Genomic DNA, 23,249 nt, shown 5'->3' with positions numbered 1-23,249 from the left:
AAAGCAAAGATTCATCATAGTGCTAATCTTCACTTTGAATCCTGCTTTTAGTTTTGGCAACTTTGCTTCAAAAAGGACAAAGCAAAGCGACAAAAACGGTCCAGCAATGACAATGATTAGAAGCTCAAGGAGAGGGGCTTCCATATGAGACGAAGAGACAGGAGTTAATTAATGCAAAAGGCCATTTTGACAATCCTTTTCCCCCACCCCATCATACAGGTGCTGAGGGTAGTTTCCATGACATTTAAGGGAAACAAATTTAAAATAGATAAAAGGGAATACTTTCTTAAGGGCTGTAATTAATGCATGCAAATGATTGCCACGGGATACTGAGACCAATATAATTTTAGCGGTGTTCAGAACGAAGGGCTGCCTGCATACTTTGTGCTGTACAAAACGGGCATGTTTATACGAAGTGGAATAATATTTGCAAGTTAACCTCGCACCAAATGCTTGCTCTCGTGTTTCAGGGTACAAATGGATTACTGCTTGGAGCTGGGAATGTTAGGAGTTTTGTCTTTGCTGCAACACTGAGCCATTAGCCATTCCCTGAGGAAAGATACTGGTTTAGATAGGAAGCGTGAGGAAAAAATAATTTGCCAAATATCACAAATGCTGCCTGTGCTGAGTGAGCCAAATGGCTCTAAATAGAAATTGGAGAGTATTCAGCAGGGCTGGGAGAAATGTATGTGCTATCATTAGGTTAGCAGTGGAAGAAGACTTGGACAAAGTTGCTAGAAGCTACATCCTGTTTATTGTGCAAGACGCCGTGGGGATTCAAAGCCAGAGGGTATTCAAAGAGCAGAACAAAAAGGAAACCTTTGAGCCAGGAGAACTTGACTGTTTTTGTGTAGAAGTTTGGAGGGCTGGCGGTGGTAGAAGAGAAAGCTTTTTCGGGGTCTATAGCTTCAGTACAAAAGCCCTACCCCACTTGGGGCCCCTGGTGCGGGCTGATTTCAGCTCTCCTTAGTGCACAGCGAGGCTGCCCTCTCATTCAGGGGTGACGGCTGCACTAGCGTTCAGTAGCCTTGAAGAGCCTGAGTTGAGCATTGTGTGGGGTTTTCGCAGTGTCAGTGTTGATAAGCTGTGCTGGTTGTATCCAGACGAGCCAGTTCAAGCCTAGTTCAGCTGTCCCTAAGCTATGCTGAAGTCACTATAGCAAATAAATTGTAGAACTGTACTTAAACCTGGTAAACTTTTCCCATTGCTAGCAAAGCCAAAAGCAATACAGTGAAAGCAGAATTAACTACTGCTTAAAAGAATCCTGGTCTACGGAAAGAAAGAATAATTACATTACTGAGCTACATGTGGAAAAAGTAGCTGTTTGCAGAATAATCCATGTGCATTTGAGGTGTATATAGTGCACTAGGTTTTGTGCTAAGGATTTTATGGCCCTGCAGTGGGGGAGAAGGGTTTGAGGCAGAAATGAGGTTTTTTTAAAATTCCAACTCCCAAAGCTTTATCATAGAAAATGCTTGTTTAGAAGACCTGGACAGTTTGTTTTCTGCCTTTCCAAGCAAATATAGCCAGGTTCACCAAATGCTGCAGCTCCAAAAGAAAGAGGACCAATGCACTGTACCAGTGGCATGTATATGTTTGTGCTTGGAGGCTGCTGTGGTCTAGATGAGCTGGGAGTGAAGTGGTGCACCAGGCAGGTTGCCCGGGCAGAGTTGCTGCCTCAAATAATGGCCATTGGCCTGGCACTTGAAGCTGCCCAGGCTGTCGAACATCCCAAAATGTGAGAGATGGGTGGTGAGTGCCTTTTGAGCAATACATCATCATAAACAGCGACGTGCCAACCACATCAGCAGGGCTAGCAGATCTCTAGGTCAAATGTACCTGGACAAAAGTAAGGCAGAGGACAACGAAAGGCAGACAGTTGACATAGCTCAACATCACCTTAAATGTTTCTTCCTCCTCCTTGTACACGGGGTCTTGTCTGGCCAGAGAATTCATGAACTCAACAGCCTTCAGCGGCTTCTTAGTCATCTGCAGGATGCGTCGTTCGCTCAAGACAGTTTGCACTGCCTGGAGGATGTGTCCCTGGGTGAAACCATCAGATAATTTTGCTAGACAGCTTATGTTCAGTGATTTGGTGAGGATTCCTCCATTCTGCAGGATGATATGTTTCCATAAGACTGTTTAGCAAGACCCAGAAAAGGAGAGAACACACCAAAAACATATATTACAAAAAGCAAGAGAAATGTTTTTACATCCTGATATGGAAAAAAGAAAATAGGGGGTATCAGTGAGCAAAGCCAAGGTTCAAACACCTCTCTTATTTGCTGTGTTTCTTTTGTCTACAGACTTGCAGCATAGCAAACATAGCATAGCATCTGTTCTTAAACTATTAATGATCCATTGCTGGCTACTAGTCAGTACTTTTGGAAAGTCATTAAGGGCAGGTAATCTGAGGTGGGCATGTGTATAAAAATGTAAAGAAATTATTAAATTCACCTGTGTGTATACACACAGAGAGAACTTGCCCCAAATTTTCCTATTTGGATGTATAGAGCTAAGTATCTACATTAACTGTCTGCTTTTATTTCGGTGACCCTGACCACAGGCTACTCCTGAACTGAAGGCTGTTACGGGGGCTTGATTTCTGGCATAGAAGACAAAGACCTCCTCCTATACAGGGACACATTGCAAATGCCAGGTATAAATGTCTGTGATTGGTGCTTTGCTTGTTAATTAAATGGAGAACCTGTTTGTATCTTTTAGGTGCAAACCTCTGTGACATGAAAAGTTTTTTTAATGTTTGGGAAGTACCTGGGATTTTCCTCCCAAAATAAACAAATAGGAATAACATTTTTCCATCTATAAGGAGCAGCCTTGGCTCAGAGAAGCTTTGTAAAACTTTCCTGCCCTATCACGGTGCTTTCTGTTAAAAGTCCGATGTGAAAAACAAAACACTTGGACACAGGAGGAAGAGCTATTGCATAAAGAGATTAAAAAGATGCCTGAGTTGGTGGTTTGAATATCTTGTGTTTGAACACTCATATGTAGTATGGAAACGCTGGGAGGACAAGTTAATGTTGCTACATGTAGGAGCACATAATAGAGAAAGCCTGCTTTAGTTTTCCTTTGGTAGCAACACAGATACTACAGACTACTCACAACTATTGACAACTCTGTACTACATTTTTCACTCAAGCAAACTGAGATCTTCTGCTTGATTTGTAACTGTGCTCAATAACTGTTGGCTGAATTGCTGATTCGTAATAGAGAAATGGATGCGCACAACAGTGAAAATTTCTTCTGCACAGTCAGATGTTGTGTGCTGCAGCTTCTGATGCAGTAGGGTTAGGCATAAGGGGAAATACTGCCCTGCTGGCTGATTAATAGCAGGAAACTAGTATAAGACAGTGAATCTCTCAAATCAATGATTTTCATTTCATGTTTACTGTTCTCACATTGCTTGGTTTGTAGTAAAACGGAGGGTTATAGTAAACAGACGAAGTTTGAATGTTGTGGCTGTAAATGTTTGTTATTTCACAGCTTTCCTGTCCAAAGAGGTTTCTTAAGTTCTCAAATTGAGTGTCAGGTCCTGAAAATTGTCATGAGCAAATGAGTGTCCTGAATTGGACTGATATTTCAATCACATTTCAGGGAAGTCTGAGCTAAAGGACAAGCCAGGCACTTGCTGTCTTGAATGGTACAGTGTCAAAGAACCAAAGCTACAAGTTTAATCTGCTTTAAAATACCAAGAGTTAACATTTTTGGGCATTCTGAGGTTTATTAATTGAAGTCTCTTTGGCTCTTTCTTTTTTTATTCCAGATTAGCGGTAAGAGTCCCAGAATGTGATGGTTCAGCCTCCAGGAACGAACATAGCTAAATTCAATTGCTATCACCTCCTTTCTCTGGGTCCTACTCACGTCTCTTATCTGTTAGTAATTTATCAGAGCAGTAACGTAACATGAAACACATGTTAGCTCGCTCAGAGACCATTTCCCATCTACACTAGGGAAATTTTTGAATGTAGGAGAGATTTACAATGTGCTAGGCCGTCAAAACCCGTCTTGAGCTTGCCTGAACATGCATCATCTCAATACCTTGGCTGCCTCCTTGAAAGGCAGTACACAACTGGACTTCACAATACAGTTGCATGATTTTGCAATAAGGTGAATACACGGAGCAATATTGTCTACTTTACTTAAGGTATAATTGCGAGGTGAGTTCCCAGCACTGAATGTAGATTTTAAATTGGTTTCTCCTGAGACATCATCCACCACAGATTAGTGGCACAAAGGGGGTCTGTTTTCTTTGATGGGGTGATAAACAGATAGCTGTGCTGGAAGAAGCACCATTTACAGTCCTAACCGGAGGTGTTTGGTGCCATTGAGAACAGTCTACAATCTTTTTTTTCCTACATATCTTTAGACTGGACCTAAACTGCCTTTTTGCTTATGAAAGTCATTGCATACAGACTCCCTAGCACGCAGGTAAGCGTTAATCAAATGACATAGTCAGGAAAAACATATATACTTTTGGGAATAAATGCCCTTCTACGAGGCACTTCAGAAGGACTTGGCCAAACTACTGGTTTTCTTGAAGTAACTGATTCAGGTTATTAAGCTTAAGTTGGAGCATTTTTTTCTTAGTCAGTGTACAGCTATTGCAGACTTCAAGCTGATTCAAATCTCAAGACAAACTTGCAAGTCTGAAAGTTCGTCTTTTTTTCCAGCCATGTAAGTTGGTCTAATAAAAGATATGGTTATCCTTGCAAGCTTTGCTTGTCAGACAATATCTGACACTCAGTAAATTTGTCAGACTTTGCGAGGGCCTGTCCATCGTTGTAAACATTTGATAGACTAGACAAGCAAAATCTTGGATGCCTCTATTATTTCCTTTACGATCTGTAAGTACAAACATGGAATCTGATGGTGACAAAACTCTGTCTTCCAGACATGGTTCAGTTAATGGTAAAGCCCTGAAATGTATTGTCTAGGACTTGGCAACTGGCTATGTATAATGGCAATTGCGGTTCCCATTATTTTTTTTTAAAGTTCAAAATAGAAAATAAGATCCTATTTCAGTGCACATTCATACAGTGAAAAAATAATAGTTTGGGCCTAATTCAATGTACCCTAAGCACAAACTCGTGAAGAAATGTTAGTTGCTGCAGAACAATATTACCACCTTCTCTCCACTCCCACTTTACTTGATCTTTGGGGGATCCTGTATCAGTATTAACTAAACTTTCAGGAATTCAGATGTACCTGGGGTATAAATGGAGCTGAACATCAGTTCTGAGGATAACAATATAATGAGCTTGGATCTTAAGCACTTATAACGATCAGGGTGACTTGAAATACTTGCCAAATCTTGATGCATAGTCAGGCCTAGGAATCAGAATGATTTTTTGGTAAACTTTGCAGAAAGGTCTGAGGTCAGCATCAAAGGGACGTCCAGTGGTTCCCACTAGCAACACTCTGTCCTCTGCTTTCAAAATATTGAGGAATTTGGGGAGAATTTTTTTCAGTCGTTTTGGATCCATCTTCAGAGCATACATGTAAATATAAGGAGGAAAGAGTTACTATTAATGCTGACAGCTTAGAGTTAATGAGGTGAAGTAACTCTAGACATGAGTATCTCCTAGCAGATGCCATATACAAGAGAATTTTGTGCTCTTTTTTTCAGTTTATCTGCATTCAGTGTAAACAGGCTAGATGCTCGACCTAAGTAGAAGGCTGTTGTCTTCTGCAAGTTAGGCTAACTCTTGATTTCTGCTATGCATTTGTGGGTTTGAGTGCTAGTGCCTTTCACTATTGCATCTGCTGGTCCCAATATTGAACAGCAGGAAGGAAGTCATGACTCATTTAAAGAAGGAATTCCTGGTTTCAAGCTCAAAGAGAAATACTGCTTGGAGCTGCGTACCTGATGAATTTTATCAGACGGGGTATGTAACCTTGTCTGTAATTCTCACAGCTTTTGGAGATTATGATCTACTAACTCTTAACTGTTTTAAATATGAAAATATGCTCCCTGATTTCTGCAGAGATTTCAGCTTGCTGAGGCGCTAATCTAAGGATACAAGCTCTTAGAACTCAGGATTCAGTTCCTTCCAATAATTTACCATTTCATTTTATTATAGATACCATTTACAGATCAGATGAATGTCATGCAAAACCTGTTATTGGATAGTCATGCTTGATAATGCTCAAGTGAACAGTGGTTAGAGAGGGTTAATCAGATTGCTGTGGTGTTAAGCTACTGTTAATAAAGCTATAACTGAATAACAGGGTTAGGACAGGGTATAGTATTCAGAAGAGTCTAAAGACTTGAAAGCCTCTTTTCAGAAATGATTGAGACTAAACATCCAAGTCACCCATGCTCACTTGAACACCTTACTCTAGGTCACCTTGTGATTTTTTTACTGTATAGAAGGCAGCTGCCTGAGAAACTTTAGCTTGAAATTCAAAGCGGGCCTTTCTTAACGCCAAAAAAGAAGAAACTGTGTTCTACAAACCTTCTCAATTGCAAGGTAATAATACACACCTGTGAATCTACATTGCATGTCCAATTTCTATGATCCAATTTTTTCCTGTTGCCTGCAGTAGCAGACAATTGACAGAAAGAATCAAAAAAAACCCTCTGCTCTTTGCAGTGAAAGCTACCGAGAAGGGTTACCTGGGAAATAAAAAAAAAAAATCCAAAAGTCTTGGCATAGAAAGTTGCCCACTTATTTTCTAGTTAAATTTGTCTTAATTACAGTATTCTGGCTTCTCATCCTCATTCTCATTCTTTCTATTTTCAAGGACATAGTGAGCATCTTAAATACTGCCAATTGCCTAATTATGATAGTACAGAGTTCAGCATGTCTTGGCACCAGGGCTGAGCTCCCTCTTCAGAGCATGGGCATGTTGCTTGCCAGGACAAAATAATCCTGCTCATGCCTTCTCTTGGATGAACTGTTCCTGTGGCCATGGGCCGCTGCCAGCTGCTGTTTTTTCCATCCTTCCCCTCCTTGTTCTCGTACACCCGTCGCTCCCAGGAGAGCAGGATCCCTGTGCAGTGTGCTCTGTACACACAGCCAGTGGGCTCACCCTGGGGCAGAGGAGAAATCTTGGCTTCTCCAGAAAGAAAGATGATTGCTCCGTCCACCCCTAAATAGCATGGGCTCCTTTGCTCTCTGAAAGCATGACCTCAAATTGCAAGCTCCCAGGTTCTTATCCAAGCTTTGCCTCTGCCTTCTTAAATAGTTTTTTGGTAATGAACTTGACTTCTCCAGTACAAATATACCTTTGGAAACAGTAACCAGCCCTGCTACATTTGCTCTATCAGGGAGTTTTGGTCACAGCAATGACAGAGATGTTTATTTTAATGCCTTTTAGGCAGGCTGAACTACTCTTCACAATTTATATACATCTTGCTGCTCAGAGGCATTGAACTTCCGCCTCTTTATATATTGGAAGGAAGCATAACTGTTTTCTAAGATGTCTTGCAGATCACGCTTTGCTAGAAAGTAGAAAATTATCAGATTGTGTTAGGCTTCTCAGGAGAAGAGTCCCATCTCTCTCTCTCTCTCTCTCGCTTTCAAAAAAAAAAAAAAAAAATTACAGAGGATAAGAGTTACTCCTGGTGAGACAGGTTGTTTTCCAGACCTGCAGAATGTGTCTTCAGCCAGGAAAATTCTCTCTATCAGGAAATGCAGACATTTTTTTTCAAAACAACTGTCTGATTCCTATTTCAACCCTTACTCAAGAAAATAAGTCCTAATTTATCCCCTCTACTTGGAACATCCATTTTATGGTGACAAATGATATCCATGGATTTCTACTGACCCTACAGCTGGTTACAAGAAGTGCTCATTGCTCAGCCTGTAGGAATCTTATTTCTAAATTTTAAACAACTGTATCAGTACCAGAGACAAGCTAAATGCTCTGCTCCCTTGTTAAGCCTGCTAAGCCAGACTGGCATTTGTGTGTCGGCAGCTCCTGTTATGCTTTTGAAAATGTGTGTCCATAGTGCACACATTTCAGGGATATGTCCTGAAAGCTAATAATATCACCTCCACTTTGAAAGAAATGTCAGTAGCAAGAGGGGCTGTTGAAGAGGCAAGCTAGGATTTCAGCTGTCATGTGGATCTGAGCTGGAGAAAAAAATGGGGTGAATTGTGAAGGTGACCTATATTTATTTAAAAATGAGAGTGGCTGAACTGCCTAAACAGCATCCCTGGCAACTGGATTACCATAACAAATTTAATATTTGACTGCTTGGTATCCTTTAGGAAGAAATGAAGAGAGACCATTTTTCTAGTGGGCCTTTCAAGACATTTTATCATATCCTCAGCCATGGTGCCAGAAATGTCACCCTGGGATGAGTGTGGAGACTTCCATTTGCTCGGGCTTCTCCTGAGGGCTGAACTTATTTACCTTCTTGGAGAGATCCTAACGAAGGTTCTCCAGACTGCCATTTATAACTACTGTCCTTCTCATTTCATGTTGTCTGGCTCTGAACATCAGCTATGTTGTAAGCTAAGTGGGACATGAGTGATTCTGAAGTTGAAGCTGTGTGCTCTCACCAGGAACAAGGGAGCCCTTCCATTAAATACCTGCTAATCTAGGGATGCAATAGCAGGGGTAGAGGTTTCTTCTGGACTTTGAGATGGGGATGAGGCTAAATTACACCTTGCCAGTTGGTCTCAAGGCAAATAGACAAAGACCGCGACTATTCCAGGCTATTTTTTTTCTCCTCTTTTTTCTTTTTCTTTTTTTCTTTTTTTCCTCCCTGGTGGTAGCTGCAGTCAAGGTTTGAGCCCAGATAAACTGCTTGCCTGCAGAGTATGGACCACTAGAGGGCATCAATTACTGCACACCCATCTCATACAACCCTCAAAGAAATGACAGCCTAATCCAAGGTGATCTTTCATCAGTATTCAGAAAAAAACAAAACAAAACAAAAAAACAAACAAACAAACAAAAAAACATGTCTATGTCCATTCCACAGTCTTAAACACACTACACTTATCTTAAAAGCAAAGGTTTAATTTTTCACATGGAGCTCCACAGAAAAGATGTTCTGCAAGCAGCATGAACCTAATACGAGTTTCAAGTGTACTGCTCTCTGCAGTGTATGAATTGCATTTGTGCTGTGCCTATTGGGCAGTGTTTTAATTTTCTTTCTAGTGGAGAAGCTACAAAAAACCACAAAGGAGCAGAAGAAATGTAAAGAGGACTCCTGGGAGCCTAAAGAAAATAATCTGTAAACATAACTATTTAATATATACTCTTTGTTTTCATGGTGGAAATTTATCCTTGTTACTTTATTGTTCACTTTGGCTCCATCCAATTTCTCAAATTAATAGAGCTGAACAATTTAAGCTCATCTTAACTTTCAGTTTCTTGCCTCACATTTTGAAATTCTCCATTATTCTCTCCTACTTTTCAGTGCATTGATGAGCAGTGACTGGACTATTTTTAAATAAAGCAAGGATAAGTGTGTAAGAGAAATGTGACTTAAGAGCCCCAAGAGGTCACAAGACTCGAAAAAAAAGTTAGTGAGACAAGCTATTATCAAGTAAGCTTTGGCCTGTCTGGTCATACTGCTGTGTGCTAAATTAAGAAATACACCCGTTCTTTTGTACGGGTTCTAATGCAGCATGAGAAATTATCTGCACCTGAATAAAAAAGGAGCAACTCACCTCTTTTTCAGCCTTCGGCACTTTTTTATAAAATGTTTTTTCTGCGTCTCCAATCCACACGACTGAAGGCTGCAGTTGTTTAGCCACCTAAGAGAAAACAGGAGAGAGAATGCAGGAAGGTTGATTAAAATGGCTACAATTTCATACCTGGGTGCCTATAATTACGCTTTTGAATCCTTATTTCAGCAGTTAAAATTAGCCTGGTTTAGTTTTTTTCCAGAAAGGTTCAGCATTCATGGATAGCACTAGCTCTGCTTGGCATATCAAAGCACTTCTATTTAGGAATCTAACATCAGAAACCCAACCCAAATTGGATCATTTTGATTCCTATGTTTATCTCAATTCCCAAGCCAGATTCAGTTGCAAGGCAGCAAAAGGAAGTCTGGCCTTAGAGTTCAATGACACACGACAGACCGCTGGCAATTTTAGACTGGATGCCCACAAGCCCACTCCAGTTTTCTGAGGTCAAAACAGGCAAGGAGACAGGCAAGACAGGGCTACTGCATGAGCAATTACAGTACAAATCTTTGAGCAAAACAGGCTTATGCCCAACGTTCTGGTTTATAGAACAGTGTATGATTTGCTATTAATTTTGAGTTAGCTCAAGAATTAAAATAGAGCTTGTTCAACTTAAAAGAGGGAGGTCTATACAGATGGGCTTTCCCGCTCCAAAGTTGGAGGCACTATACCGCTAGTTCACAGCAGGATGGCAGCAATGCTACAGGCTTTTTCACATCTTGCACTCTCCCTATTGCTATAGAAACGCCAGTGGTTTAGGCATTCTGCTGCCAAATTTTAATCACTTTCCAGTTGCTCTCATAGCTGTGCTACTTTGCTCAGCAACAGAAGTGATGGCTTGGGGAGTCGATGGGCAATGACAGTGCATTCTTCTGCCCTGCCTTTTTTTTTTTTTTTAATTTTATTTCCCCCCCCCCTTTCCCTCTCCTCCTTCCAGTTGAAACTGCTGCTTTCAGGAAGGAAGCTCGCAATATTGATAGGTTGTATACATGATAAGCTTCAGGTCTGATTGACAGCCAGTGCAAGAAGAACTAAAAGCAATGACCATCTCTTGCAAGGCTTGCAGTTTAATTCAATGGAAGCACTCCAACAGCACCAAGAGTGTGTGCGTCTGCAGTAAAAATGGATTGAAGACTGAAAAGAACAGTAGGTAGGGGCTGTTCAACTTGTTTGCTCTTCTGTGCTGCTGATGGGGTGAAGTGGAAACGCTGCCGTCTTTGGCACATGACACTTTATTTGTGGTAACCTGTCAGTTCTCCATTATGTCAAGTGGTACCTCCAAGTCCAGAACTGTTTTTCTGAGGGAAATGGAGTTTCCTCCTTTGGAAGGCAGGAACTCGAAGTTTACCATTAATTACAAGGATTATAAAAATCTCCCAAAATATAATGAAAGATAATATGAAAACTCTACAAAAATGAATGTATAGACAAAGGTAGCTATGTTTACTTGCATGTATAGTTTAAGGAACAATATCTCAGTTCAGCAGTGTATTGAGTAAGCAAACTGGAATGAAATGAAAGAGAGAAAATTGTACAGCAATAATATGTGCCATTTTAAGGCCAGATGCTTGGTATCTAGTTTCTGTTTCTGTAGGTATGTTTTGTGTATTCCAAAATTTGAACACACTCTACAAGGTACATTTGAGAGGGCAGCTCTGCTTTTCACAGAACCAAAGAGGGCAGCAGCCTGAGAGTCAGGGTTTTTCTGCTGAGCATCCTGTTATCCAAGGGCTCAGACACCTGCAGAAAAGGCAAGTTGCTCCTACAGAGTTGCACTTGCAGGTGAATTCAGTCAGCTCCTGGCTATTAAGTAGACTTAAAGACAGGTGAAGCAGCAGGAGAGTAGGGTGGTTGGTCATGGTGGGGGTGGTTAGTGTTGTTTGTATGATTAAGACTTGCAAAGGACATTGTAGGTTGAAGTATTTTAAGTTGCTAGAAGAAACCTACAGCTTCTTGAAGAGATGTATTTGCATTTCATGCATCATATCTACTCTGGCATGTGGAAGCTGATTCTGAGACCTCTGCTGAACTTGGTACACCTAATGAATTGTCAGCTGCTGCTTTTTGATGTCTCTAATGGTGTCATCTACCTTCTGAAATGTATGGTAACAACTGATTTCCACTCCTGGGCATGCTTGGAGAGGACATGAGGAAGGAGAAGGGGCAGTGGGGAACTGTTGCCCTTGAAATGGAGGATATTTGCCTTTGAGTGAGTCTTGGGCTAGTGGTGCTCTGTCTACTGAAGTTTACTTACAGGCTGCATGGACATGCATTGCCACCTCTGACAGATTAGACTCTGACTGAGGTCTGCTGTTACTGTGGGGCATTCTTCTCATTTTGCTTGTGTTACATGACCCTTGTTAGCTTTTCAGATACTGACTTGAGTTACTTCTCTGCTAATGCCTGTGCTGGCTGCTCATGTTAATGCAGAGAGGTGCTCTGTTTGTGCCCTTCTGGCATTTTTTGCTTTGCAAGGTAATTCAGTTGTACAAAGTCTAGGAACTGGTGTAGCTGGTCTGCAATATCTTCTCTGTACCTGTGTGTCTGATGCAGCAGTGCAATGTGACACCAGAGGAATAAGGGAGGTCTTGGGTTAGAGAGTCTTGCTACCAATGGCTGACCTCTGCTTATGCACTTGAGAGGGAGCCATGATTTCTCATCAGTGGAGCTGCTGTAAATCTGCAAGATGCATCTTTCCCCCATGTAGCTCAAAGATGACATTTATGGTTAGCAGCTCTCTAAAATGGAGCCTTAAGTTTTCAATTGGGGTATGGTTTCATTTAAGTCTTACGGATGTTTGCTGTTCTTGCACCTGTATTCTTTCCCTACCCCTAATTTTCCTACTGATGAGGTGGAAATGCAATGAATGAGCCCATTTCATGCTGGCTCTTTCCTGTGCTTTTTGTTTTGATGTAATGACCTAAGCATATAAAGTGAATGTGTTTTTTTCTGGCATTATAGTACTTGCTAATATACCTGAGCTGGCTGGCTAAGGTATGGCTGACTGTGGTTGGGCATTTTTTCTTTTTCTTTGGAAAGACAGATCAGACACCCAGAATCCATCAGCATCTAATTTAAATTGTTGGCAGATATGTAGCAGACTGTATATCTCTGTGAAAGTGCTTCATTTGAATTATCCATGGACAGTTTGAATCCATGGATAATTAAATGCACTGTACATAATTAATTTGTAATTGAAATTTTATTAGCTTTGCTGCATTCAACAATTTGTTAGAGTTGCCAGCAGATGGCTCCTTAACCCTTCTAATACTGCACCAAGTTAACAGCTGCCTTCACTAAAAATTGTTGCCTCTGGTCACTTAGACCTCACTTGCTATTTGGACAAAACCTTATCAGAAAAGCTTTCTTCTGGCTTCTATTAATGTTCATTGAAGACAAAGAGCATATGCCTGGGCTTGCTCCAGCTAGGGTTAAATGTCTCAAATTTGAGCGCTAGAGTTGAACAGTTAAGTCAGTATGTTTCAAAATACATAAACTGAATTTTTGCAGTGGACGTGCACATTGTTACTTCAAGCTTGAAGGTTAAGATGAAATTTTCTTAAAAGAACCGGAGCTAAGATAATCTTGAAGCTCAATTTGTCACTGAAAACTGTGCAATTCTCTGTAGTTCATATTCACTGAGATGCTCTAAGGCAGCTAAAGCAGCAATGAGCTGAAACTGGTGACTGGACCTTAACAGTGTGAGCCTCACCAGGCAAACGTTATACTGCTACAGTGATAATGCTTGGCTTTCTACAGAGAAAATAACTATAATATTTTCCAACAGAATGCCTTTCATCTGATATTAGAGTAACACGATGTAAAGCTGTCATTTGAAGAATACCCTATGTTTGAGCAATGGTCGTTCTCATCGTTTCACTGGCCTAGGCTTCTGGCAGGCTGTTCCTTACAGCAGTGTGTATTACACCACGGAAAAAAAGGATTGTTCTGGCATGACTAGAAGAAAGACTGTTTGTACTTCCCCCAAATCTCAGCTGTAATGGAAAAGTCTTTTGTGGCACTGAAATGCTAAATACATTGAGGTTTCTGTCAAAGTGAGGGTGAACTGTACCTGGCTCTTCAGGCTGCCAGAAAAAAATAACTGGTCTGAAGGGACAATACAACAGTAGTTATAAATAGCCTAATTTTAGGGAGAAAAATATTGATGATAGACTTCAAAATTATAATGCCCTTAAATGCCAGGATTATATCATTTAGGATTAAATATATTCAATCATATTACTCTCTAGCATGAGGCCTTTATTGTCACCTGACGTTTAAGAAACATCATAAACAGCCTCATAACATGCTCCTCTAAGAGCAGTGATGTTTGAAATGCTTCTCCTGTAGCTTGCTGCATGCTAAGGCTCCTAGTTCGGTAAACAGGGCTGCACTGCACACGCTGAGTTGTTGATACATACACACAGCTTCTGTGCTGGTGTTTCCACTTTGCCACCTCTTTCCCAACCTTTTAGCCTGGTCAGTGTTGTACTAATAACCTTTTCCCATGTGTGGCTTCTTGTACAATGTGCTTTCTGTGTGCTGCTGCGGCCCTGGTAAAGAACTGCAGAGGCATTATTTCACTCTGGTAGTGATTAACCTGATAGCTGCCTTATGGTACTAATGGAAGGCCCCTGCTTGTCACTTTTATTGCTTTGAAGTTGTGCCTTATGAACTACTTGCGTTTTTATACCTCTGTTTGAGTTGTGCCTTCTCCCCTTGATCCTTTCTGGTCTGTCTTTTGCTCCTTTTGCTTCCTCCGCTTCCCCTTTTCACGGCTTTTGTATAAGCTGTGCAGGGCTGCAGCAGAATTTATACCTTGATGGGGATAAGGGAGGGCCCAGCCCTCAGCTGGCACAAGCTGGCAGAGAGCGCCATTGAGTTCAGGCTGGCCCAAGAGATGGAAAATGTGGTTTAACTGAAATATTCCAGCATGTTCTGGTTTATACTTGAAGGATGAGATTTGTTTTGGGGACTGATGGAAAGCACTTCTGCATTAGAGACAGATCCTCCCTTTCCACTGTTTCAGAGTGGAGCTGGCTGGCTGCCTTTGCTGTGTCTTTTATTGAAAGAAGCTATGAACTTCTCCATGATTTTCCTATTGAATATTAATCTTCCTTACATTTCCTTTGAATAGGCAGATTGAAATGTTGGTGTTTTCCTGTTCTGGTAAGAAAAGTCATTTCCTCTGTATGACATTTAAAGTGCCTGCTTTGAGTAACACACAAGGCTCTTTGGATCAAGGCTGGTATGTCTTGCAAATCTCCTCCCAGAAATAAGGGAGGAGAGAGAAATCTGTGCTCTTGCATCTGAAACAAATTAAGGCTTCTTTTTTTCTTTTCTTTCCCCCAAATGCTATTCACTTGTTTGTGAGGGTGTCTCCCATGAAACAACTGCCAGCAGCCAACACTCAGTTATGGACAGAAAGTTTCCTAGCAGTCATTTTATGCTCTCCAGTGTTTCATTTAATGCAGAAACTCTCTTTGCAGATGTGATCAGAAGCTCTAGATTACTCCACCTTCATCACAGAAAACCATTAATTCATATTTAGTAAATCATGGGGTTTAACAACGGTGTTGTGGATCATATAACAACAAAAGAAATCACTGCTGTCTCTTGTCATTCGCTTCCAACTATAAGTTGAAGATCTGTATTCTGCTTGACTAATTCAATGAAGGTACTTATTGAAGAGTAGAAAGAGCTTGCACGACAATAGTCACACTTGCTGTTTGCAAAAACATATGAAGAAATATGTTTCTTCATAATTATGGAGACCTGATGAATCTTTCAGTAATCCCTTGTGTGCAAGGCATTTAACAGGGGGAATACTACAATGTGTCTTATGGTAGATTCAGAGGGCTTGGAAGGGAGAGCATGTGACTGTGCTGTTGGCTCTGTTACTAGAGGAGCAGTGTCTGGGGTGGTGCTGCTGTGCCAGTTAGAACAGTCACCTGCTGATAAGAAAGTCTGTGGACAGTCCTTATCTCGTGTGGCTGACCAAGAGTAATGTCCATACTGGTTACCCATGTAAGTTCTCCAAAATATCATTGTTGCTTTTGTAAAAGCTACAACTGAGAAGCAAGCTTGGATTGCTGTCTCATCACTTCCGAGTAGGTATTTGAGTCCCCCTACTACCGCTTTTTTTTTTTTTTAACTTGACTGATATGGAAAAATGTAAGGGTTCTATACAGATATATAAAAAAATCTTAATATCCTCAGGTATGACCTTTAGGAGTTAAAAAAAATAAAAAGGCTGGCCTTCTCTCTGTATTTGAAGGCCTTCTGCATTAGCAGAGACTTAGCTGATGGAATGGATGGGATACATGTGCCTGTGGCCACATACCATACTCTGTTACAAATGAGGGTAGAGAAACTGAGAAAAGGCTGAAACGAGCAGGGTGGAGGGAAGAGGCGGTATTTTAGCTCAGCCTGACGGCACCAGCTTGTGACGGGGTGCTAGATGCAAGGTTAGTGTTACAGTATCAAAAGAACATGATTGCAGGATCATAGCCTTTCCTTAAGCACTGTTCTGATCAGCAAACATGGTCCTTCAATTGCTTTACTTCTGATTGCAAAACCTGCCTAGTCTTGGGGTGGAGACACCTGTCAACCTACTACAATACTGTGTTTTAATAAAATGCACCTAATAACCACTGAGAGAAGCCAATTGAATTCAGCTTTCTTCTAGGCTTCTGGCACTGTAAAAGTATCATTTGGCTTTTTCTAGTATATGCGCTGCTTTTCTCTTTAAGAGTATTTCTTCTGGAAATTTTACAAGCTTCCTTCCTTAGCAGAAATACTGAGGACTTAGAATGTGGAAGAAATCTTGCCAAGGTCTTTTTTTCTGATGAGGATTTGGGATAAATTGTTCACAGTTCATGTGCCTTACCTTGTTTCCAGACTTTTCTTTTTCCTTTTGTTAAGAGAACCCTAAGCTAGGATTCCCTCTTCTGAGGACTTTGATAGGTAATCTGAGACCAGTATAGTGAAGAGCTCTTTTAGAGCAACAGTCCCGGAGAGGAAATTTCTGACCACCCTGAGTCTAGTATTTGATTAAATCCTGCATGACGAGCATTCCTGACTGATGTGTATATGCACACAGAACAGAATTTTCTGTGATGCTTTTCACAGTCAAGGTAACACAAAGCTTGCCCAAATGTTCATGTGAAAAATGTTGTCACTACAAGTGATTCCCAAGGGGCACTAAATTCTCTACAGTGGCACACAGGCTGGCTGCCAGCGAGTGGTTTTACAGATATCTGGAAGCAGGAAGGGAATCTCAAATTTGGGTTGATGCTCCTTCTGACCTTGGGGAGCTTTGCCCTTGTATCATGACTGCTGTACCTGCAGAAACTAGAGGTGGTTATGAAGGAAGCACAGTGCAATTCCCATTTTCTTGTCTAGAAAAGATGTGACACGTTCTGAACCAGCTTTGCAGAGAAGCACAGTACCTTGAATACCATGTGGAGCATCATTTGCAGGCCGTTCTTGCCTGGGTATTTTCCAGCAATGTTGGAAGCAGATAAGTTGAAGAGGTTGGCTCCTGTTTCTGTGCAAATGGCATGGACAAGCATTTTCTTTCCAACCCCAGTGGGTCCAGCTAGTAACATGGCTTTCACCAAAGGAGCTTTCTCGTGGACTGCTTGGGAACCTGTAAAAAGTCATATGGCACTATTATGGCTGACTTAAAGGAAAGCAATAAAGGTAATGGCATCATTCTTCCTCTTTCTCCCTCAAGATAAATATTTCCTAATGATAACTCATTGCTTCATTAACATGGCACAAGTGCTCTGGAATTCACTCTTGCATAACTAAAGCTGTGGCCGTGGAATACTTGAGCTAACACCCATGTCTGCAGCAAAACCCGATCATCCTAAATTTTCTGAAGCGTGCCTTGGGATGGGCAAACGTTAGCTCTAAATCTGCTTGGGTTAAAAGAATACAACTTCATCGGTAAACCTTTGAGGATGGATTCAAGGTAAGAGTGCTGGAATTAAACTGATACATGTGGCTGCACAAAGCTAAGCCTGGTAGTGACATAGGAGACAAGTGCCTTCAGTTGCACAGTAATTAGCTAACTCCCTGTCAGCTGCCACACAGATCTATAGGTGGAGGTATAACCGTGGTTTTTAAGATCTGTGCTCTTTGTCAGAGCAGGTCCTTGCTTTCTACAACTCGACAAGGGTATGAGGTTCATGTTGGTTATTGGACTAGCAGTATTCCTTCCTACTGCTGTCCAAAATGACTTTCCAGCTTCCTCCTTTTCAGAGAAACAAACTAATGGGAATATCGATTAGAGCAGCATTTGTCAGCAGCTTTGAAACCGTATCGTGAGATTTCTTTTTTCTTTTTTTTTTTTCTTTTTTTTTTCCCCTCTTGCTGGTTGCACCTTGCTTTCTTGGGTGGTTCCCCCTCTTAAGTATGTTCTTGCTGTTCAGTGGGCACCGGAGAGAGACCACTTGTCATTCAGACTAACTTTACTCCAAAATCCTTTAGAGCCAATACGTCGCCCCCAGGCTTGAGCATGCCTGTTGAGTGCAGCATTAGCTCCTCTGCTGAGGAGCAAATGATGCATGGCAGCTGCATGCTGTAGTGCAGGTATCTGTGCTGGAGAAGGCAGGGGATCCTTTTCTGTCCCCTCTGTCTCACTTGACTGAGCAAATGCAAATGCCAGAGCTGCTAAGCTTTGCTTGCTCTGTCAGCAGTGATGACTGCTCAACATTTCTAAATTTGTCTCCGGCTGTGCCAGGTAAATTCATTTAAGGCTGTAAGAAGTCTGCTTGCTCTGCCTTGGAAAAGCTCGTAGAAAAGCCTGTGTTGTGGAAATAGAGCTACAGAGAGATTTAGGTGGTAGAGGGTGATAAATCTGTCCTCCCTGTGGCTTCTTCGCTGACTGAACTGGGTATATTACAGCAGGGTTACAGTAAAGCCTTGGCGAAGGCAAACCTCAGATGCGGAAGCAGTAGCAAATGTCAAATGCCTGATCCATACCCACTGATGGACTGTGCTGGTGCCTAAAAAGACTTGTGGTGGTGGTTGTTTCGAAGTCAAATTTGAAGAGCTGTGTGTGTATCCGCTTCTGGTGGCTCAGACTGGTGTCTATCAAATTACAGGAATAGTGGGGGAAACAAGCCCCAAAGGTGATGACTGAAGAAGCCTATTGCCTATGCTGGAAGAGCTCTCTGGCTATAGGAAGGGTAGCAGAAACACTCTTCATGCCTCCAGAATTAAAGAAAAGTGTAGGGGGCTGGGGCAGGGGATAGAGGAGGACAGCTAGGTAACAAGGATATTTAAACACAAATCCAATCAAGCTGCCTATCTGTGTCCTAATGGTTTAGCGTTCCAAATAAATGGCAGGGACCGGAGTGCGAAGATGAATGCCATTATTTCAGCACGGTGCAGAATGTAGTGAAGTTGTCAGCCACCCAGGCTTTATTAATATTTGGTCATCTCATACCAATCTATTACTATTATACATAGATTTATTATGAGGGGAGCAGCAGACTCCTCTGTGGTTAAAGATGAAGTATACCTTCTACTATTATTTCTCCTTTCAGCTGCTTATAATTTTCTCAATGCCTTTTTAAGCTGGAGCTTTCCCTGCCATCAGGTGAATATTTTGAGGAAAACCTTTCACTTCTACACATATACAATTATATAATGATTAACTAGTTCTGAGACCAATTAAATAAAATGTCATCCATAACATATCACCCAAAAGGTGAAACCATTTCTGTGACTATTTTGGCTCAGGCATTTTTTTTTTTTAACTCAAAGGCATTTTTCAAACTGCTTTTGCAAATACACTCTGTTTGTTTAACTAGTCCAAGGTCTCCTCTCCCTAGGCTTTTTGGCCAATTTCATAAATGGTAGAAAATTTATGGGCTCTTTCCCCCTGCCTTAGGGGTGTCTTGGGGCTTCATTTCACTAGATTAGATGGTGTTAAAACACAGCCTTGGAGGATTTATCTGATATATAGAAATACCACACAGCAGTCAGGGAGGACAGGGATAAGTGCTGGACTCTCTCAGCTGAGTCTGTGGTTAAACTTGTAGCAAGGCCCTCAGGGCTTGCCCAAGACCAGATGAGAAGAGTTTGAAGGTGAAGAAAGCCCACCTCTGCTCACTGCAGGGTGCTGCTGTCACCGGGTGGTGAGCCTGACTCTTCAGATGGAGCTGTAGGGCAGAAGGAGCCCTTGGAGAAAGGTCTCCCTCCCTGAACCCAGATGCAGTGCTGGTGACCAGACAGAGGCTTGTGCGCTACCACGCTGTCCTCTCTGGGGCACCTCAAACCCTCCTTTTGGGGACAAGGGGAGCCTCAGAGCATGGCCTTGCAGAATAGCCCGAGCGCCTGTTTTTCTGGGAGGTGTGCGAAGGGGAGGGAAAAGCAGAAGGCTCTGTGGTGTCTTTGCTCCATTTGCCTGAAAGGGAGGTGAGGAGAAATCAGTTCTCTCTCCCTACAGAGGGGATGAGCAAATAGACAGGCTGGAGAAGGATCTGACTGGTTAAAATCTTCCCCCATATCGAGCTGTGAATGGAGAAGTATACAAGCAAAGTATCAGCGCTGAGGCCCTTGACATAGGTGCTTTTTGCAATCACCAGTTTGGCTTAATGTTATCCCCAAGTAAAATACACGATAGGCTTTTATGTTAAAAGCAAAGAACCCAATCCAGCAACGCCTTGTTAGATAGCAGTGAAGTCTGGCATTAAAAACTGCAAGGACACTTAGAACTATTCTCTCTCAAATATACAAAATCTATCCAGACTGATCCCTTAAATGACTGCATTGTTTAGTACTGAGTAACATCCGCCAGCTTGTAAAAGGTAAATTGCAGCCTTAGCCCTCCCCTAAACTTGATTAATTTTGATCACTGGAGCTTGTTTTAGCTATTATTTTTCCCAAGTGATTTCCTTTATGTGCTGCCATTCACAAACTGTTAACATGCAAACGGAGATGGCACGGAAATGCAATACCTGACAATAGCATGTGCAAGCTCATTTATGCACTATTAAAATGATACGGTCTTCACTCAGGGTGCTTAATTGAAAAACAATTATACTGCAAAATGCATTAGATGACGATTAATCAAGCCCTGTCAAAGCCAGTAAAAATGCGTGTTGCTGACAGGAAGCAAAGCCACTGTCTTCTGCCCTCTAGTAATTTTTGCTGTGCTCTTACCTAGCGGCAATATTCCATACAGCGCTATCAGCTGTCTGACATCCGAGAGAGAGGGCATTGGCTCTATGTTTACCTGACGAAGTGTGGTCCCCAGGTAGCTGTACTCGCCTGCAGGGAGGACACGTGGACTTAATAAATGTGACACTGCACTGTTACAAAATGCATAATGCAAATAATGAAAAACTCCCAGAGAATATCAATATAACATGCTGTCAGCAAACCCGGTCCTGCCACGGGACAGAGATGCAAACAGGGCAATATTGTCATTGAATAGAGGGCTAAGAAATCTGAAAGGTAAACTGCAAATGAAAATGAAGCTTAAGCATACTGTGGACTTTCCCCTGCAACCAGATTGTGGAAGGCATTCAGCAGGGCAGAAAGTCTCAAATAACCTCTTAAAGAAAATTCTTGGAGAAGAATCATTAGTAATACCATAAATCACACTGCTAGCAGAGGACTTCTAGATTTGGGATTTTGCAGCTCTGGAATCCCAGTGAACCATGCTCTTTCAAAAGGCTTTCAAAAAGAGGGAAAGAATGTTAACAAGCCTTTTCTCTGACTGCATCCCATTGCAACTTCTCATTGCACGCTAGATGCGTAAGCGTTTCACTTAATTTGGTGGGTTTTTTTGCTTTGCAGTTCACCTTTTTTGTTTAAACATTGTCCCCCACTGCAAACCCAAGAAAACCAAAACGCACTGACACAAACAGAAGCGAGCTAGTCTTGTTTCAGCTCCTGTTACAGAGCTGTAATCAGATTGCTTGTGCTCTCAAAGTCTGTATACAAGATGTGTTAGAAAACAAAGATCTATGAGGAAGGGCCACAGCAAGAGAAGTGCTTGTGCAGGGCAAATGCAGTCAAGATAGTTTTTACCATGAGTAACACATAGCTGTGCCAAATATTATTGATTGAATAATAGTTTGGGGTTTTTTTTGCGGAACTAAAAAGGGAGAGCACCAGAACTCTCTGGAATAGAGGTAAATTAGTGATGGGTAAAACAAAGTAGAGTTGTAATTTGGGGCAAAAGGATGGACAAGGTCTGGTGCAACTACCCCCTCCCCTTGGAAGAGTAAAATTCATTTCAGATTTTATCTTTTATTTAAGGAGAAATCAAAAGAACTGGGTAGGAATTAATCTTCAGAGATTTAATTAGAAGGCATCAAAGGGTTTAATTGCAACTGAACATAAATCACAGTGGATATTCTCTGACTAATTTAGATAAGGTCACCAAGAAAATTAGTTCAGTGATGTCGGTTTGTCACAGAGAGGGACATTTCTGCGGCTTTACTTGCTGTATAGCGCAATTCCACCCTTTGTCCTTTCCCCAGGAGCTGAGTGACCTTCCTTGGGCTTCAGTCTTGAATGAGTGGAGCAGATGAGGACTGACTTTTCTGCATGCTCGGTGTCCTTGGAATCTTAAAGGGGGGTTTTTGGCTTGGTATTAATTTGAAAAAGTTAGGCTTGGCTCTTAAACCAACTTTGAATACTTTCTGTATTTCGTTCTGGCAGCTCAAGAAGTATGTGCCCGAATTCAGCACGGGGAAGAGCTGGCTTTGACAGTCTATACTGCTTTCTTGCCACCTGCTCAGCATGGATTAGCATTTGTGCTGGGATGTGGGAAAAGGGCTACTGGAATGGGGGCAGGCAACCATGTGGGTGTCGCTAGTCTCTGCACTTCTGTGCTGAGTATCTTCTGCTGCTGGGAAGAGAATATTGCTAATGGAACTTGGAGCAGCTCCAGTGTTGCTCTGTGCTGTGGTGGAGCCAGACTCCAAGCCTCAGGATCAAGGGAAGGGGGCCCAAAGCCATCTCAGCCTCTTTCCAAGTTGGACATATTCAAGGCCTTGTCCTTTTTGAAAAAGTAATCCAAGATTGAGTGTTACAAGGCTCTGAAATGGTTACCAGCTGTTAATTATTATCCATAGGCAAACACAGGCTTTCAAAATATCTGTGGTTGGGAATGTCTGGTCAGAAGCGACCTTGAGAAGAACAGATGGTAATGGTTGGGTGAATGAAGTAATAATGAAAAGCTTCCATTACTGTACTTTACTGCTCTTTAATGAGCATAAAATGAATAGGATACTAGTTAATTTAGCCCCTACCAGAGTGAGTGAAGTCCCTACAGCCAATAAATGTTGTTTTTAAGAGTTTATAGAAACACGGCATTTAAAGATGACGTGAGAGAATCTAGCTTTTCCATAAGCTACAGCATCACTAGTTATTGATATGGTATGTAACTGAGCCAGAAATCTGCACATTCAAATGGCGCTCTTGGAAAAGAACAAGTTTGGGTGGATAGCTCTGACTTTACTTCATGTCACACTCTTTGAGATGGTGTCAAAACTCTGTGCAGCCTGCAAAGTTTTTGCTCAGTGTCCGACTGCTGTGTGCACGCTGTAGCAGGAG

At 41.7% G+C, this 23,249-nt stretch overlaps 1 protein-coding gene across 1 annotated transcript in view; it reads right to left on the bottom strand.

Annotated features, from left to right (window-relative positions):
* Nucleotides 1–23,249, bottom strand: part of IQCA1 (IQ motif containing with AAA domain 1) — a 108,202-nt gene that overhangs the window by 1,741 nt on the left and 83,212 nt on the right. The window contains exons 14-18 of the mRNA XM_062578813.1: nucleotides 20,844–20,951; nucleotides 17,117–17,316; nucleotides 9,648–9,734; nucleotides 5,324–5,501; nucleotides 1,900–2,138 (exon numbers count right to left, since the gene is read on the bottom strand). Coding sequence (XP_062434797.1) covers nucleotides 1,900–2,138; nucleotides 5,324–5,501; nucleotides 9,648–9,734; nucleotides 17,117–17,316; nucleotides 20,844–20,951 — 812 coding nt within the window. The remainder of the gene's footprint in view (nucleotides 1–1,899; nucleotides 2,139–5,323; nucleotides 5,502–9,647; nucleotides 9,735–17,116; nucleotides 17,317–20,843; nucleotides 20,952–23,249) is intronic.

This window comes from Rhea pennata, chromosome 6 (genome assembly GCF_028389875.1).
Source record: "Rhea pennata isolate bPtePen1 chromosome 6, bPtePen1.pri, whole genome shotgun sequence".
Classification (NCBI taxonomy): domain Eukaryota; kingdom Metazoa; phylum Chordata; class Aves; order Rheiformes; family Rheidae; genus Rhea; species Rhea pennata.
This window is presented reverse-complemented; position numbering and strand designations above follow the sequence as displayed.